The following is a 20117-nucleotide window of genomic DNA, read 5'->3' as shown; positions in this document are numbered from 1 at the left end:
CTTGGTTGCCATTTTATAGAAAAATCGCTCTTTATTCAAAATCTGAGCTAGATAGGCATAGGAAACCCTGATATAGTTTGAAAGAGCATATGAATCTGCTTCGAATTACTTAAAAAATACAGGGCGTATTTGAAATAACGAAGTTTTTATGTAAAATGAATATTTAAAATAGACCAGCAATTTTTGGTACCCTGTATAAATTTAAGGAAGCAATAACATATTTTAGTAAAGTTTATTTCTTTACCTTTAAACTCAGTACAATAATTAATTCTAAAAAGTAATGTACAGGGTGTTAATAATCAATTCTTTTGTAGCATGCATATTTAAATATCTTTAAATATCTCAAAAACCAAAGATTTTAAACATATTTAACCGTTATAATAAATACCTTTTTTTTGGACCCCAGAATCCAAAAATGAAATAAAATAACGGGTGTTCCATAAGAAAAAATATAACTTTGGTATGGATCTTAGTTCTGGGACACCCTGTATATTTCAAACTAATTTCAAATTGTGCACATTGCCTCCCCACATATACCCATAAAATATTTTGTTTCTACATCTTTCCGTTTTCGTATAATCAACCGAGGCGAATGAGGTGCGCCACTCTGTATAATTAGTTATATTATTCAAATAATATACATATTATAAATATCATTCCGTATAATTTATTTATTATTTTTTTAAATGATGTCTGAAAGTACCACAAGACTACAGAAAGTAATTTGATTATTTAACTCGTTTTGTTAAATGATTTAAATCGTTTTATGGCAAAATATATGGAAGATTTAAATCACTTCTGAGCTATTTTAATTCTTTCGAAAGTATTTAAATCATTTTGATAGTATTTAAATCGTGTCTAAACGTATTTAAATCTGTTTAAAAGATTTAAATCATATTTTTAAGTTAAAAATCAAAGATTAGAAAAAAGAAAAAGTATTTAAATCATAAAACAGATTTAAATCTCTTAAAAAAGTCACAGCTCTGGTTATATTATAAATGTTTCGTATACTCGCTATTTAAACCCGTGTATTTGTACATGCCGGTTGTTTACGATATTCTGCAATGGTGGCAGCACCGGCAAAGAATACACCAAGCTTAGAATAACAGATAACTAAATTACAGAAAAAAAAATTCTATAGGTGTTAATACAGCTAATTAACTGTCTGTCTAAATCTGTCACTCCCGCTTTATCTTTTTTTCTTAAATTTAGTAGTTAGTTAAGTTTTAGTTTCCCATCATTTATCATTTAACTATCTTATTAAAATTCTTTGCAGGTATTTTACTATTCGACAGATCTTTTTGAGAGTTCAGGATTATCCCCGGAAAGTGCAAAGTTTGCGACCATAGGTATCGGTTGCATAATGGTTATTATGACGCTCATTTCAATTCCATTGATGGACCGAATGGGTAGAAGGACGCTGCATCTTTATGGTTTAGGAGGAATGTTCATATTTTCCATTTTTATAACGATTTCGTTCTTAATAAAGGTGTGTTCTTTCACTTGCATACGATATAAAAGATACTTCTTGTGGAAAATAAAATATTGCTTGAATATTTAATTGCACTTTCACTCTATATAAATGTAGAGGGCCTCACTGTATTTCAAATTATATTTGAGTTAAGAGTACACAAGTATACATCAAAATGGTATTGTTTGCTCTTAATAGTTTGTACGCTATTAAAAGCCAACATTCAAATGGTTAATCGTCTGATATTTTTTTGTATCTGGAGGTTTATTTATACCGGGTGATTCTAAAATAAGTGCAGACCATTTTTAGGGCTGATAGATCTCGATTAAAGAGACGCTTTGCTGTTATTCAAATAAATCCAAAATATCCGAGTTAATTTTTGATTTTTTGCTTAAATGTTGAGAACCACTGGATTTTTTTCTGTTTTTTTTTTCCTTTTTCTAAAATTATTCTACTGTTTCACTGCTTCTGTTGTCATATTATCAAGGTATTATGTCTTTTAACTGGAAATTTAAATTTTTTCAAGAAAATTCGATTAACAAAATTTTGAATCATTTTTTTTTCTAAAAAATCCTCATAGACGTGTTCGGGGTCGAAATACAGGGTGTCCCAGGCTAAGCGTGCATTGGAAGTTTTTAGAGAACCACAATATCTAGATCGGAGATTTTTTGCACTTTACTGTTTTACAACGAAATCTATCGATTAAAAATATTTTCAATATGGCGGCACTTCCGGAAATACCGGAAGTTGATAGCAACTTTCTTATTTTGAATGGGTGCCCCCATTTTTTATTACATACTTAAATTCACTGTAAAAGTCTACGAATATTGATGTTAAACACTCTATATCTCACATTAACCGTTTTTGAGAAAAAAAATTAAAATTTTTGGACGAAAAAAACTCCTTGTCAAAAAATGTTGTATAGCCTAAAAGTCAAATTTAGTGATTAGCACAGCCAGTGTGACATAAAAAGAAGACATGTGGCTATCTATTTCAAAAATTAAATTGTTCAAATGACATATTATAATAATGGCGGTAGCTGTCATGGAATTGAGCGATTAAAAAACTATCTTAAATCATCTTTTTCAAATGGAAACCCACTTTTTTTATTTCACTAGTGAAAAGGTTTTTCAATTCGTCACTTTTTAACTATAGACGTATAGGAACATTTAAACCTAAAATAAATCGTTTTTAAGTTATTTAAGATTTAATTTGAAAAAGTATATTTTTCTTGATTTTATCTAGCTTCCTTTGACATTAAGTGTCAAACGGTCAGGCAATTTATTCCCGTCTGTCAGAAAACGAATTATTTAAATTTCTTATGTTATAAATACTGCCTGCTTAAGAGTTTAAAAAGTGTATTTATAAAACTATATCTCGTATTTTCGCTCTTTAGTGATATCCAATAGTTGATATTAATAATAATATTCCGTATGATCGAAAAAAAAAACAGCGCAAAGTTGATTCGGAAATGATGCTGCTTTTTGGACAAAGCGTTACAATATGACATGGCCAGATCTATTGCTTTACATCACTTGACGTTTAAAGTCATAGACTACTGGTTAAAATCAAGAAAAATATATAGGCTTTATAACTAAATCTTAAATAACTTAAAAACGATTTATTTTAGGTATAGGAACATGTATAGTCAAAAAGTAACGAATTGAAGCCTTTTTACTAGTGAAATAAAAAAGTGGGTTTCCATTTGAAAAAAAAATGATTTATGATAATTTTTTAATCGCTCAATTCTATGACAGCTGCGGCCATTATTATATGACATTCGAACAGTTTAATTTTTGAAATAGATAGCCACATGTTTTCTTTTTATGGCACAGTGGCTGTACTAATCACTAATCAATAAATTTGACGTTTAGGCTAAACACATATTTTTGGCAGGTAGTTTTCTTCGTTATTTAAATTTCAAATATTTTTTTCTCAAAAACGGTGAATGTTAGATATAGAATGTTTAATATCAAAATTCATAAAATTTTACAGAGAATTTAAGTATGTAATAAAAAATGGGGGCACCCATTTAAAATAAGAAAGTTACTGTCAACTTCCGGTATTTCCGGAAGTGCCTCAATATTGAAATTTTTTTAATCAATAGATCTCGTTGTGAAACTGTGATGTACAAAAAATGTCCGAGCTAGATGTTGTAGTTCTCTAGAAACTTCTAATGCACGCTCAGCCTGGGACACCCTGTATACCAACCCTAAACCAATTTGCACTTATTTAAGACTCACCTTGTATAGTCCAATATGGTATCTTTGTTTGATTTTTATTTTTATTTGCAAGACACCGCAAGTAGTATTTTATTTATTTTATTATTATTGAGAGCAAGTTTCTACACAACTGACGCTACATTAAATATTTTGAATAAGTATTAAATTGAATTAATTATTAGTTATGCATAGAAGCGCAAACATTGTAGAAACTCTTTAACTATTTAGCCATTATATTTTTAAAAATTGCCGGCTTACTATACATCTGCTTTTTTGCTTTTTTTACCCCATTGTGCTAAACTTTCTTGACAAGGTGGGGAGAGACGCTGTACATATCTAACGCTCACTTAATACTCACAATATTGCACGCAATTTAATATTTATATCTGTTTTGTATATGGAATAAGGTTAAAATCTACGAAAACATCCATATACAAAATAATATAATACTTCACCAATAACACATTTTGCAAGCACATTATTAAATTTATATCGATAACATCTTTAAAGATGTTATCGATGTTATTGCAACAATTATTATAATATTTATTTTCAACTAATTCATACAGGATGATGCTATCAAAATCGGCTGGACGGTTGCACATAAACGAGCAAAAATTTCGAAACACATTTGAGACAAAACGCATTTTTTTAATGGCAAACCCGATAGAAAATTATATAGATTAATTTTGTTAACTGGTCATTATATATTATACCGGGTGCGTCTCAAAAGTGGCTCACCCCTATAACTTTTTTTATTTTTTTAGATAAAAAAACAAGATTTGGTATGTTAGCGTATGACATAAATTAAGATTGATTGACGTATTCAATTGTTTTCGTTCACTTCCTGTTTCACCGGAAATGACTACATTATTTGATTTTTAAATGGCACCCTTGGTATTTTTTATTTTATTTGATAGAAAATGACATTTTGAATAGAATGACATATCATGTTTCAATTTTTGACATTCTCGCTTAATAAAAAATCGTATTTTAAATTTCAATCTAGAGTGCCACGGTTATGTTAAAACACTAATTGTTAATCAAGGAGCCTTGGAAAAATATATTTGATCATCTAATGTTTTTAGTGTCTTGTCCTGGCCGATTAAAAGATGCCCAAATCGTATTTTGAATCATATCTCAGTTTTTTCAAATCGAAGGAAGGTGGCTCATAAGCATATTTGAAAAAAGCATTTTTTTCCTAATAATTTGCTAATACTACACGCTTGGTATTTCTAGTCAAATTGTCGTTATGAACCACATGTTATAATTTAAAAAAAAAACATATGCGAAAATGTCAAAAGTTGACATATGATATGTTATTCTATTCAGAGTGTTATTTTCTATCGAATAAAGTAAAAAAAAACGAGGGTGCGATTTAAAAATCAAAAGTTGTAGACATTTCCGGTGAAACTGGAAGTGACCGAAAACAATTGAATAAGTCAATCAATCTTAATTTATGTCATACACTAATATACCAAATCTTGTTTTTTTATCTGAAGAAATAAAAAAGTTATAGGGTGAGCCACTTTTGAGACGCACCCGGTATACATAATAATATATGAAACTTTTAACTTTTAAATTGTTGAACGATTCACGCCTAAAATTGCCAATGCAACAAAATTTAAAGAATAATTCAACGATGTCTATGAAACAAAACACATAACAATTACGGTCGATTTGTATTGACATTTTTCGATACTTGATGCAATTTTGGGGTGTTTTTATCTTTTAAATTGCAAAAAATGTAATCAAATCAGAAGAATGTGATATAATACGCGCTTTTAACAAATCAAACGGAAACTGTAGAATTTCTAGTGAGCGTTATGTGAACTTGTATCACAAACGAATGCAACCGTTGATTAGTTTTTGTAAGCCTAGAAATAATAATGATCGTCAAAGTCATCCAGCTAAAGAACATTATTTTACATGTTGTAAGATTTTCAATATTACTTTTTTTAAATACACCGATATACATTATTTTGTATTTTAAGGTGAAAAAAAAAGGAAATCCCACCAGCATGCGAATATGGCCATTATTATAACTAAAAAAATCTCCTCACAATTCAAATCTATGGGAGTAGTTCAAAAATTTTCAACAGGCTCATTTTGATGATTCAAATTTATTTCTGAGCTAACGGAAACTAGTTAACAAAGATGATTTTCATGCAATTGCCCCATAACGCTCGATAAAGAAGTTAAAGAAATACCAGAGTCCAGAGTTTCTGTTTGATTCATACACAGTGTTTCAAAAAACATATGCCATCTCTCATGGGGAGATTTCTCATGTAAAAATAACATTTATTTTTCATATCAACATAGGTCCGCTTTGTTTCGTAGCTACAGAAGGTTAAAGTCTTAATAATTTTTCGATTTATTATTATTTTCTTCCAAGTACTTTTAGTGATTTGAATGGTATTTTGAGGGTAAAAGTTACTATAAGTGCTACATATTTTAATTCTAACTAAAGTTTTAACATCTTGTAACTCTAAAACTATGCATTTTCATACCCATGTTTATACGGACTTTTTTCATACTTTTTTTTCGAAACTTTTGCAAGTTAATGATATTAAAATGCTTTAAAGGTTGCTGTTAGACTTGGATCAAGACAAATTAATAAAATTTTGTTTATCTCATCAAGGAGGCCGAAATCAAATATCAAGACAAAATATCAAGAGACAACTTTTAATTGGCATTAAACTGCTTACACTATTTCGCTAACAAGAGAAAAAAAAGTCAGTGGCGTACGTGCTTTTTTTAGAAAAAACTATTCCAGTGACAATCTATATACATGTCCCTGGTGAATATGTCGACACTTTTTTAGCTTTAAAATATGTCGCATTTATAGTAACTTTTACCATCAAAATTTCATTCGAAATGCTAAAAGTATTTGGAAGAAAATTATAATAAATCAAAAAAATATTAAAACTTTAACACCCCGTAGCTACTAAAGAAATCAGAATTATTGGACTCTATTATCTAATAAATCTTATTTTTGCGTAAGGAATCTCCCCACGAGAGATGGCACATGGGTTTTGAAATACCCTGTATAAAGCACGTTATGCCAATTTTTTTTTGTTATTTTTACAGTACAAGCCAACAGTATAGGGCAAGTAAATGATGTCTAGGGCTTGACCTCGCCAAAATTAACATCAATTGTTATTACCCCGCCGCCTTTGACGTGTTTTTTTTAACGTACTTTTGTTTCATCTATGAATTTTTATTTAAATTTCAGTAGTTTTACAATTTTAGGTGGGAATCATTCACTAATATAATAAGTGTTACATATGATGATACTTAGAATTAACTTAACTTTTAACTCTTTGGAAATCGGGAGTAAAACAACAATAATAAATAGGTATAGTAAACGCCATGAATGTTTGGGAGTGATTCATCGGTCGCTACCATGTGAACTAATCTGTTCAAGGTCACATAAAACTTAATTCCAGTGTCGTGGTGTTTCAAGTCATATAATAATCAATATATATAATCTGTTGTTTATGTTTTTGTGCATGAAATTTTAAATTTATTATTATTGATGAATATTACAAAAATATTTATTAGTAACAAATTACTTAAAAAAGGATTTCAGCAAACTATCAAAGTCTTGTCAAAACATATATTTGGTTATAAATATAAACTGGAATGCCCCACTGGTCGCACTGCAAGCACACCAATGGACTGACGCACTAAAACGAATCAATCAAAGAAACGCGATATAGTATCGTCTTTGTCATTCACGCTAGCATTTTAGAATAAGTAGGAGGAGCGCAGGCAGACGATTAGACCGGGCCTTTAAAAACCTACGTCGGCGGTAAAAATTTACGTTTTTAATGTGAAAATGATAGCGCGCGTGTCGATTCTAACTTCATCAAGCGATGAATCACTCCCAAACATTCGTGGCGTTTACTATATTTAAAAAATGGATAAAATTCTCAAGAAAATTAAATGTCAAAAACAAAAACTAAGATTGTCAGTTCCTTAAAAAGAAAGAGTTGGCATAAAAAATTGTTGTTTACTATATTTTTTAAATATATTCGGGAAAAAATAAAAAAGAATTTTTAAGAACTGATTTTTTTTAGAATATCTCCGGAACTATTCTTTTGATATCATTTAATTCGGATCACGCATTATAACCAGTTTTGACGTTTACAATGACTTTTAAGTGCGTTACCGTTTACGAACTATACTTAAAGCCGTCTTGGTTGCACCACCCTGACATATTTAAAGTAAACATTATACCATACCCCAATCAATACTACTTTTATATATCAACTACCGATACACTTGTCACTCCTCCCTCGTCCAGAAAGGACATTGTTCTACGCCCTGATAGGAGTTTTTTGGTTATGTGCAGGAAATGATCGACTGGATGTCGTATTTATCGGTGGTCTCGACACTCTTTTTTGTACAATTCTTTGCAATGGGACCGGGCTCAATACCTTGGATGATCACTGCCGAACTTTTTTCCCAAGGACCTCGTCCAGCTGCTATGTCCATAGCAGTATTAGTTAACTGGATTGCAAATTTCTTGGTGGGCATTGTGTTCCCAAGTATGAAGGTAAGAACACAAATATTTTTTTTTGTAATTGTAGATACACTTACTTAACAACAATAAATTTGTTATACAAGTTATATTTATATAAATCATCATATCCATATACAGGGTTGCGCCTCTCATACGACGCGGAGGCTCCAAGGAGAACGACAGCTTGTATTAAATAAAATTTTGTCAGCATATGTAGGATAATTTAAAGCATTTTTTTAAATATAGAGAGTTTTACAAGGGTGTCCCCCAAAAAAAATTACATATCAAAGTTGTATTTTTTGTAACGGAACACCCTATATATCAATTGATTTTCGGATTCTAATAGAAAAATAATGGTGAGTTTCATTAGAGAAGTATACATATGACTGAAATGTAAGGTTTTTAAAAAGAATCATTTTATGCAGTGAAGAGGAAAGGAAGCATTTTGGACATTTGATTTCATCTAGCTAATTTTTGTCACATAATTATACGTTTATAACTGGCCTTAATTGTGTAATAATTAAAATGTTTTAAACGTGTTTTAACGAAAGGTATATCACAGCTACCTAGATTTTATCAATTAATAAAGATCTACTGAAGCAAAATCATAAAAATGAAAATATCTAGAAAAATCTTTGTCGAAGGGGTAGGCAACCTTAATAGTATTTCGAATATATATGAATTTTCCATTGAATATCGGAATAATATACTGGGTGTTCCATCGGAATAATATACTGGATGTTCCATTTAAAATAAAGGAATAACTTGCTTTTAAAAGTGACAATTGTTCAATATCAATTTTGTCTTGCCCTGTATAACTTTTCGGGTCAAATTTTAATTTAATTTTACATATAGTGGTTATTTTAACTAAATATGAGGATACAGGATAAATAGGTAACAATTTAGATAGCTGTTATTGAATTTAAAAAAATTCATTCTTCATTTTCACAAAACGTGAAATATGTCAAAAACTTTGCATTTTAGGCATATGCTTCTTTGATGAAACTTATCCCTTATTTTTTTCCTAGAATTTGAAAATCAGTTAATATATAGTGTTCCATTACAAAACACCCAACTTTGATTTGGAGACACCCTGTAGAATTCTCTATATTTTTTAAAAAATGCTCTAAACTAACCTACATATGCTACCAAAAGTTCATTTCGATATAAACTACCGTTCTCCATGGAGCCTCCGCGTCGTATCAGGGGCGCCACACTGTACAATCAATATAAATAATTTTCTTTATAAAACTGGCAAATCTTGTAAATAATCTAGTCACCAGTCACCAGCCAAGAATGTGCGATAGAAACATCATGCTTAATGGTATCAAATTCTATAATTGGTCCAAAATTCAATATATTCGGTTCTATTGCTTGTATCTCATAAACTATAATATACAGGGTGCTACAAATTCGGGGTGCGAGCATTGGTATCCCGGTAACCGTAATAGATCCAAACATGATTAAATTGGGGCAAAGTTTTTTTTGGGCTGTTCACCATGATGCCATCAAAACAGTTTTAAAAATTTCAAGGATTGCTGAGTTTTTTGGAAAAAACGGATTTTTTTGAAAATCAATTTTATTTTTTTCTGTCGTTACTTTTTGGAAAATCAAAAGAATAATTGCACATTCTCATAGCCACTTTATTAGAGCTATCTGATATTATGTTTATATTTTCAAATTAGCTGATAATTTGTGAGATACAGAGGCTAACTTATTTTTTTAAATACGGACCTTCATTTTTTATTTCAGTTTTTCAAAGAACTCGGTCTCCTGAGTACACACTTAATATTTTTTTGTTTCGGAAATTTGAACACAATTTATTTAAACTAATTTCAAGTTCGGCTCTGTTTTTTTTTAAATATTTAATCTATTCATCGTTACAATATTGATAAGCTTTCAAACTTAACAATGATGTGGGGTAATACATTGAATACGAAAAATGAAATGCAATTAAATAATAAAAAGTAATATAAAATAAATAATATGGGGGGGAGGGCATTACTTCACGTCATTTGTAAAAGTGAAGTCAATACATCTCAGCATTTACAATAAAGGGTGCAAAATGCATTCGGAAGTATAACAAGAAGATCTGTTCAAAGAGCTATAAATAAAATTGAACGAAAAATAGGTGGCAACCCTTTCGAACATGTAGAGCATTAGAAACTAGTTTGTAGAAGTTAATTTATTTATAATAACTACGATTAATATTATGCAAATTATTAAATCGTACACTGAGATTTCAAATTTACAATAAAAAAGTTAAAAATATATAAATATCTTTAAATTGCTGACCTCCGGTTATTATTTATTTGAATCTTTCATTTGGCTCGAATTGTCTTATTTCTGTTAATTAGCGCTGATCAATATTGATGCGATGAATATAATCAGATTAAATAATTTAAAAAACCAGAGTCGGACTTAAAATTATTTTAAATATTAATTAAATAGTTTTGTTGTTGTTAAGGTACCCAAAACAAAAAAAGTATAAGTGTAGCATCATTGTACTTAGGCGACCGAGTTGTTTCAAAACCTGTATAAAAAATGCAGGTCCGTATTTAAAAAAAATAAGTTGGCCTCTATCTCAAAAATTAACAGCTAATTTTAAAATATAAAAATACTACGAGATAGCCCTAATAAAGTGGCGATGAGAATGTGCAATTAGTTTTTTGATTTTCTAAAAAGTAGCGACAGGAAAAAATAAAATTGATTTTTAAAAAAATCCGTTTTTCCAAAAAACTCAGCAATCCTTGTTATTTTTAAAACTTTTTTGATGGCATCTTGGTGAACATCCCAAGGCGGTAATTTTGTCCCAATTTAACCATCTTCGTATCTATTATGGTCTCCGAGATACCAATCCTCGTACCTCGAATTTGTAGCATCCTGTATAGTATGACAATTACGGGATCGTAAAAGTTGTTTTAAAAAGGAAGCAACGTTCGCGAAATCCGCAATCCTTTTATTTTCAAAAATAACAAATGCTTCTGAATTAATTAATTTGATACTTAATTATTATTTAAATAATGTCCTTAATATTTTCATCTTATAATTTAGTATTGCTTATTGGAATGTCCCCACTGTAGTAAAAATTTATATTACGCATTAATATTTCTGAGATATTTATACTTAGCGTATTTTCAACCTAGTCTTGAAGAAGTAGAATATTAAATTTGACTTTTATTTCAGAGTTATCTAGATAATTACACGTTCCTGCCATTTAGCGCATTCTTAGCCTTATTTTGGACCTTTACATATAAGAAGGTACCAGAAACAAAGAACAAGACGTTTGAAGAAATACTTGCTCTATTCAGGAAAGAAAACGAAAGGTAAGAAACCTATTTAAAGTAATATATAAATGTTAAAAAGTACTATAAAAAATAACATACTTATATTAGTTACCTATGTTATTTATATGTCCCCGGGTTGTCTTTACAAAAGGGAAAACTTTTTTTATTATTGACGTTTTGAGAAAATGCATTCTTCATAAAAAAATTTAACTTGTCTTACTTGTATACTTTTTCAAATTTCCATACCGTTTTAGAGAAAATTAAGAAAAACATGAAAATGTAGTTGTATCCTAAAAATGGTTCTAAAAATCAAAAGGCGTTTCTATGGTAATATCAATTCGATTTTAATCTTTGATATGTGGTTATTACAGATTATTATTAATTTTGATTAATGTCATATTCTTTGCTGTTGTTAAAGTGTTATATTTGAAAAAGCTAATAAAGCAACAAAAACATTACGTTAATTAACGTTCTATGAATAACATCTATCAAAAAATGAAAACGAAGTTATCTTACCATAAAAACCCGTTTTAATTTTTAGGATTTAGAAAAAAATCAACCATATTTTCATGTTTTTCTTAATTCTCTCTAAAACGGTATGGAAATTTGGAAAAGTATAAACGGGATTAACCATTTTAGAACAAGCTAAAATTTTTATGAAGAATGCATTTTTCTCACAATGTCAATAATTAAAAAGTTTTTCCTCTTGTAAAGACAATCCGGGGACATACTGTATAATTATTCACAATATGTCGCTTTAAAAACATATACATAAAACTTTGGTTCCGCTCACGCTTTCAGAACCACTTTACATAACGATTATATTTTAACGCATGCTATGTGTTTGTAATCAGATCGTCGTAAATAAAAAGTGTTTTATAATTAGTAATCTTTTAAGCGCTAAAATTTGTCCACTGTTGCACTGCCCTGTATAAAGGATCCTGCAACAGTAGGCATTTTTGGGTTCTGTAACAAAGGTCATAGGATTTTCATTTAAATACAGAGCTAACTGTGTACTAGGACGTATTTCAGGAAAATATTTCAGTGATTTGGTTAGGGTATTTTTGAGGATTTTCTTCCTTTAGTTTACGTAATCTTATTAGAGCGAGATTATTATTAAATTTGCTTTGGTGGGGGGTGGCTGTGCTAAATCTGGACTGCATAGAAAATTTCTGAAAACGGTATTTAATTGGCCGAGATCAGAAATATAAAACTACCAACTAACAACGTTGCAATGGATAAATAGTTCTGAAGATATTGTCGTTTAAAATAAACGTATTATTTTTTTTTTTGCATAAATCGGAAACTACGTAATCAAGTTATCGGGGAGTTTGTCAAACTGCTAATAACGTAACTTTTGTCTCATTTGTCCGAATTCGTATCTTTAGTAGTTTCCAAAATACCAATGTTGAGCATCGAAATAGTCACCACCCTATACCGGGTGCGTTTCAAAAGTGGCTCACCCTTATAACTGTTTTATTTTTTCAGATAAAAATCGAGATTTGGTATGTTAGTATATGACATAAATTAGGATTGATTGACGTATTCAATTGTTTTCGGTCACTTCCTGTTTCACCGGAAATGACTACAACTTTTGATTTTTAAATGGCACTCTCGGTATTTTTTTACTTTATTTAATAGAAAATGACACTTTGAATAGAGTGACACATCATATGTCAACTTTTGAAATTCTCGCTTAAATAAGTTGTAACTTCAATCTAGAGGACCATGGCTGTGTTAAAAGCACTAATTTTTGATCAAAGAGCATTGTAAAAATCGTCTGTTTTTAATGTCTTGTACTGGCCATTTAAAAGATGCTCAAATTGTATTTTTAATCATATTTGAATTTTTTAAATGGAACTAGGATGGCTCATTAGCATATTTGGAAAAAGTTTTTTTTGCGAATAATTTGGTACCACACTTGGTATTTCGAGTGAAATTGTCGTTATGAACCGCCTGTTACAATTTCAAACAAACCATATGCGAAAATATCAAAAGTTTACGTATGATATGTTATTCTATTCAAAGTGACATTTTCTATCGAATAAAGTAAAAAAATACCGAGGGTGCCATTTAAAAATTCAAAGTTGAAGTAATTTTCGGTATAACAGGAAGTAACTGAAAACAATTGAATACGTCAAACACAATCCTAATTTATGTTATATACTAACATATCATATCTCGGTTTTTTTATCTAAAAAAATAAAAAAGTTATAGGGGTGAGCCACTTTTGAGACGCACCCGGTATAGAGATTTTAGTTAAAAATTATATTAAAAAGTATTTATCGTTATTTAATGTATATTTTCATATTTTTACAAAAGAATAATTTTATATTCTGAAACAGGACCAGTTTTCGAGACAGCCAAATTTACGGGTGAGTTGTTAACATCTAAACCATGCATGCATGTGTCTGTATTTATTTTATAAAAATAAGTACTTATAGTTTTATACATGGTACATGAGTCTAAGAAAACACATATTGATTCTGTATTTTTTTTAATTTAATTATTAATTGCATTATTATCATTAAATGCCTTAATTAAACGCTATATAAATATGAATGGAATATCCAGAACTGTTCAATACTCATTGACATTGTCTACATTTTTTACCTCTATTTTTGCTAACCTAATTAATCCAAAAAATAGTTTTAATTAAATAATAAATTAATTTTAGGCCGTATCAGTTTGTTATAGGGTGAGTCAAAAATAGAATAAAGTATATTTAATCAGTTTTTGGAATTATGAAGAAATACCTATTAATTGGAATAGTGTTAAAGCTGGAGATTGATTTACAATTTAAAATTATTTTGGATTTTCGAGTATACACTGTGTCTCAAAAAAGTATAGAAAACATAACATTTTAACGAGACACACTATTTTTTATTCTATTTTTAGATTTTACGTAAAATCCTAAAACTTTTATCGAAAAACTTTATCTCGAAAAAAATTATATGGAAAACCACTTTATTTTAAAAACGCAATGACTTTTTCTCTATTATTTACACTCTGTATAATATATGATTTAGTCAAAAAACATTTTCAGTAAATAAGACAAAAATAAGGGGTTAGTTAATATTATTAAATTTTGTAGGTTTTAATTTGTTACTTATTGCACTTATTCGGTTTTATCTACATATTTTGAGTTAAATATTTTGTTATTTGTGTTGTTATATATGTAGAATGTGCATGCTTAATTTTATTGTTTATACGACCTGTGAAAATATTTGAAATATTGCATATATCTACAAATTGAATTTATATATTGCTTGATATACAGGGTTCAACAACAATGCGTCGGGCATCTGTAGATCCTATAAAAACGAACATAGAAATTTTATTTTAAGTGTATACCTATACCTAGTATGTACTAGGGCCTATTTCAAGAAAATATTTTAACTGGAGGAGGGATGTTTAATTTTTAAATAGAAAATCTACTATATTATGGCATTTTTGGATTCCTTCTTAATCACTTTACATAGCCATAGTAATAAATAAATAAATGAAACGGCCTAGTAATAACCGCTTCGAGTAATGGTTCAGAATATTTGGAAACGAAATAATCAATACATGTCGTTATTGACAAAAATTAAACATGTTTCCTAGATAGTTGTTAGACAGAAATAATAAATCTGGAATTCTTTTGTGTCAAAAGTTCAACAGAAACTGTTTTATTCAAAAATTTTTCTAGAAAAATTAATCATTATTAAAAAAATAAAGGTTCCCAAAATTTTCATTTCAGTCAAATAACTATGTTGTCAACATGTTTATTTTTTGTCAGTAATGACGTGTATTGACAATTTCCATTCCAAATATCTTGATAGCGGTTGCTGCTAGCGATTCTTACTACGAGACCTTTTTCGCTCAGTAGTTTAATACAGATATGGACGAAAAGTTATTACTCTTCAAAATAGTTCAAAAACATGTAGGTGGTGTCCCCTAGAAGTAGGTGCCATATCGATATCAAAATCATATTTCCCATGTCAAAAAACACCCAGAAACCAATTTTCATTCAAATTTCGGCATTAGTTCAGAAGTTACTTTGAAAAAAACGAAAATATGGAATATAAACAAATATTAAATTAAAAATTATAATAAACTAAAAATTATAATAATTATTAAATAATAATTAAAACAAAACGAATATGGAAATTTATGCATACAGGGTCGGTCATAAAGTCGTGGCACATCAAAATTTCATTTTTTTTTAAATTGAACCCCCTGTATATTATTGCATATTTCAATTCTTCCTTCAATTCTAAGCAAAAATCGAAATACACCCCATGTACCTCAAACGAACCGTTTCAGAGTTACATACATACATACTGCCATTATTCGCTGAAAAGTATTCGACACGCATCAAAAGGTGGTCACGCAAGGCGTTTTCTTTCATGAGCTTTTCTGTGACTCAAAAGCCCGATACGTGATGTTATTTGCCTACCGCACTCCGGACATTCAAAAATCTCACTGCTTTGTTGCCTCTTTACTTTTTGGTTGTCGCTGTTAACTGAGTTTACAATTCTTCTCCATTGAGTTCTATTGTGAACTGCTTCTTCCCAATGATTCTGCATGTTAATTCCCTTTAAGTTTTCGTGGAAAATGTCCTTGTACCTTTTGAGTTGTCCACCCGGCCTCCTCTTACCGTCTACAAGCTCACCGTAGAGCAGAGATTTTGGTATGCGGTTTTCTTGCATTCTGCATACGTGACCAGCCCATCTTAAGCGGGATTTTATAACCATGACTTCAATACTCTCGCAGTTCGTTTTTTCAAGGACCGATACGTTTGAGACATGATGGAACCACCGGATTCTTAAGAGTTGTCTAAGGTGTCTCTGTTGCAACTTATTTAATGCCTTCATGTGTCGGCGGTACGGCACCCAGGTTTCGCTCCCATATAACATGGTGGGGATTATAATTGCTCGGTACACTGCCAGTTTCGTTCTTGTACTCAAGTCATGATTGTAGAAAACCCTGTCTTTTAATTTCCAGAATGCTCTTGAGGCACTGCTAATCCTGTGCTGAATTTCAGAGTCGATATTGGCCTTTTCCGAAATCAAACTTCCGAGGTAATTAAAATCCGCTATATATTCCAATAGTTCTTCTCCGATTTTTATAGCATTGTTATGATCTTCCGGGGGAGTGCACATGATTTTGGTTTTGTCGATGTTTAGATTCAGGCCCAAAGCCTCGTATGCCCAGGTATATGTGTTCAACATTTCTTGTAATTGTAACGTGTTTGCAACTAGAGCGCAGTCATCAGCGTATTGAAGTTCTGTGATGAATTTTGTACGTGTTTTTGCCCTCAGTCTTTTTATGTTGAACAGACTGGGCGCTAAGACACATCCCTGCCTAACTCCTGTATTTGTCAGGAAGGGATCGGTCAGTGATCCATGATGTGACACTCTTGACTGGTTGTTGTTATGGAGGCTTTTAGACACTGTAAGAATTTTGTTGGGTACTCCGAACTGGAGTCGACGGTGTCACGGTTGGTGCGAAAACCCGTTTGCGATTCTGGAAGGATTTTTTCTATATGTGGGTGAAGGCGATTTGACATAATTTTTGCAAGAATTTTTCCTCCGATAGCCAATAGTGAAATTCCCCGGTAATTTCCGCAGTTTGATGCACTTCCTTTGTTCTTAAATATATTCACTATATTCGCATTGCACAAGTCCTGAGGTACCTCTCCGCTTTCCCATACGACATCGAAGAGAGCCTTAAGATGACCAATAAGTTCTTTACTTGCACACTTATAGATTTCCGCCGGGATCGCGTCATAGCTAGCTGATTTGTTGTTTTTAAGCTGTTTTATGGATGCCATTATTTCCTGTTCTGTTATTGGAGTATCTAATACATCGAGGCTGTTATACTGAGGTATTGTGTTTAGTGCTTCCATATTCGGGTTGTTTTCTTCGTTAAGGATATGACTGTAATGCTCTTTCCAGCGGTTTCTAGTTTGCTCTTCCTCTTTTAGAAGTTCGCCATTTTGTGCCATGATTGGGCAGCTTACCTTCTTGGTTGGGCCGTATACTTCTTTTACAGCCTCAAAGAATTTACCATAATCGTGATGCGTGGCGTACTCTTGAATCTGAGTAGCCTTTTGTGACCACCAATCATCCTCTAATTGGCGCAGATTTCTTCGAAGCGTGTTGTTGGCTGCTTTAAAGTTGTCTACCAGCCTTGGATTGTGTGGATTTGCAGTGACTGCTTGATGTGCTCTATGCTTTTGTCCCAAGAAGGTCTGTATATGAGGTTGATTTTCGTTAAACCAGTCTGGTTGTTTCTTTTTGTTGGACTTCCCCAGTACTGCTTCGCTTGTTTTATGAATCGCATCCCTTAATTGTGTCCAGCCTTGTTGAGCTTCCAAGATTGAGATTGAAGTTAGCGGAGGAAGTGATTCTTTGATGGCTTCCCGGAGGGCGTTGGCGATATTTTTTGTCTCTAAACCCCGTACGTTCAATCTGGTCATGTTGTTTTGCTTTTTACAGTGTGGATGTTTGGGTTTTAACTGGATATTCATTTTTGAAATTAAAAGTCGGTGGTCAGTGCCGCATTCGGCATCTATTCTGGCTTTCGTGAGTCTGACATCTTTTAGATGCCTCCTTCGAACGATTACGTGGTCCAATTGATGCCAGTGACCTGATCTGGGATGTTTCCAGGTACCTTTAAACTTGTCCTTCAACATGAACCACGTATTGGTGATGCATAGATTATACTCTGTGCATGTTGTTAATAAGCGTTCACTATTGCTATTTACGTTTCCTATTCCATGTTTTTCCAATACGTCAGGCCATATTTCCTGTTGTCTACCGACACGAGCATTAAAGTCACCTAGCAAAATGATTCGTTCGTGCTTTGGAATTCGTTGGAGAGCATTTTGTAGGGCTTGGTAAAATTTATCCTTATCCTCAATTTTAGCGTCTAGGGTGGGAGCATAGGCACTAATGATGTTGACGTAAGATTTGTCTGATATGGGGTACCTTAGGGTCATAAGACGTTCGGAGAGACCAATAAATACTTCTAGTTATTTGGTTGCGATTTCGTTTTTGATTGCAATGCCTACGCCATGAATTCTCCTGTGTGTTGCGGGGTGACCTTTCCAAAAGAAGGTGTAAATGCTCCTCAGTGAGACTACCCTCATCCGCGAAGCGGGTTTCGCTAAGAGCGGCAACATCGGTGGAGTTCCTGAGAGACCAGTGCTGTTCTTCTCTCTGGTCGATTTGAATTTATCTTGTCCAGTAGAGTGCGGACGTTCCACGCCGCAAACGTGAAACATTGATGTTTTTTTGTTTCTCCGATGATACGCTCGAGTAGGCACCCCTTCCCGGAGATCCGATTGAGGGGGTATTTTACCTCCGGATGATGATTTTGTCCCACTCGAATGTTCCATCATTGATGTGTGTTAGCTGCGTGAAAAGGTTTAACTGTAACGGTCACGCTGCCGCACAGTTTTGGCTGCAACTGTAGCACGGGATGACTATGGCACAGTGAGGACCGCCACGATAGTTCCCTTGTGCTACGTTCTCGGCCGGAGTAGTAGGAGTAGTTTACTACTCCTCGTTTCAGAGTTATTGACTTTTGAACATATCACTTAAACAATTTGTGTATTAAGTATACAGGGTCGGTCATAAAGTTGCGGCACATCAAACTTTACATTTTTTAAATGAAACCCCCTGTATATTATTACATATTTCAATTTTTTCTTCAATTTTAAGCAATAATCGTAATATACAATGGGTGGGTCAAATTCGACGCTTTTAAATGGAAACACCCTTTTCTATAGGAGATAGACAAAAACTAATATCGATGTCTGGAGCTCAATTTTTGTCAAAAACATGATGGTGAAAACCGCATATCGATATATGTTACCGTTTCGGAGTTACGGGGTGTTTTTCAAAAATATGCATTTTTAACAAATCGCTGTAACTTTTATACTATGGAAAATTTTGTATTTTTATGAAAACATTTCCAAAGTACCTTTTTACGTAGAATTTAATGGTTTAAGTATAATTTTTTTTAAATTAATAATTTAAGAATTATCAACAGAAAATTTGAACCAACATCAACACATTTAAACTATATCTAATAACAATAAAAATAAATAGCAAACCAAGACATGAGATTTTGCTACAGTTGTTCGATATATCGACCGTTTTCTGTTATGGACAGACGGGGCAGTTTTTGAAAATCTCTCGCGGAATTCATTAACTCAGTGGGGGTGAAAGATACCCTCTCTAACTGCTAAGTATTTTTAATTCTTGTCTAGATTATACGGAAGAATAAGGAACCTTTATTCTTCCGCAAATATATCCATAGGATTAGATCCATGGGCAGTCAAAGGCCTCGACGACCAACGGCTGGGATCTTGGTTAGCTATCCAATTATTTTTGAAATTGGCTGCAGAAATTTGCTGATGACTTCAGCGTTCAGAGTCGGTCGTTTTGCTGGAAAAATATGTTTTCGTGTTCCATTAAGGACATATCATCAATAAGGGGTCCAAAACCTACTAATTAAAAATGGCGAACTTTTAAAAATTCTGTATTTCGAAGGGGATTATAACAAAATATCAAGTGTACTATATTTTTGGAAAGGCAATTTTAAATTCTTTTCAG

The 20117-nt window shown here is 31.7% G+C and overlaps 1 protein-coding gene across 8 annotated transcripts in view; it reads left to right on the top strand.

The window, feature by feature from the left end:
* The window catches only part of LOC115887867 (glucose transporter type 1), a 162590-nt gene that overhangs the window by 123420 nt on the left and 19053 nt on the right, over positions 1-20117 (top strand). For all 8 annotated transcript variants that reach the window (XM_030907384.1, XM_030907389.1, XM_030907383.1 and 5 more), the window contains 3 exons: positions 1277-1489; positions 8051-8254; positions 11408-11547. In XM_030907384.1, coding sequence (XP_030763244.1) covers positions 1277-1489; positions 8051-8254; positions 11408-11547 — 557 coding nt within the window. The remainder of the gene's footprint in view (positions 1-1276; positions 1490-8050; positions 8255-11407; positions 11548-20117) is intronic.

Source organism: Sitophilus oryzae, unplaced genomic scaffold (genome assembly GCF_002938485.1).
Source record: "Sitophilus oryzae breed Bouriz unplaced genomic scaffold, Soryzae_2.0 scaffold_649_pilon_pilon, whole genome shotgun sequence".
In the NCBI taxonomy this organism is placed as follows: domain Eukaryota; kingdom Metazoa; phylum Arthropoda; class Insecta; order Coleoptera; family Curculionidae; genus Sitophilus; species Sitophilus oryzae.
Note: the sequence above shows the minus strand (reverse complement) of the source record. Positions and strands in the feature narration are given on the sequence as shown.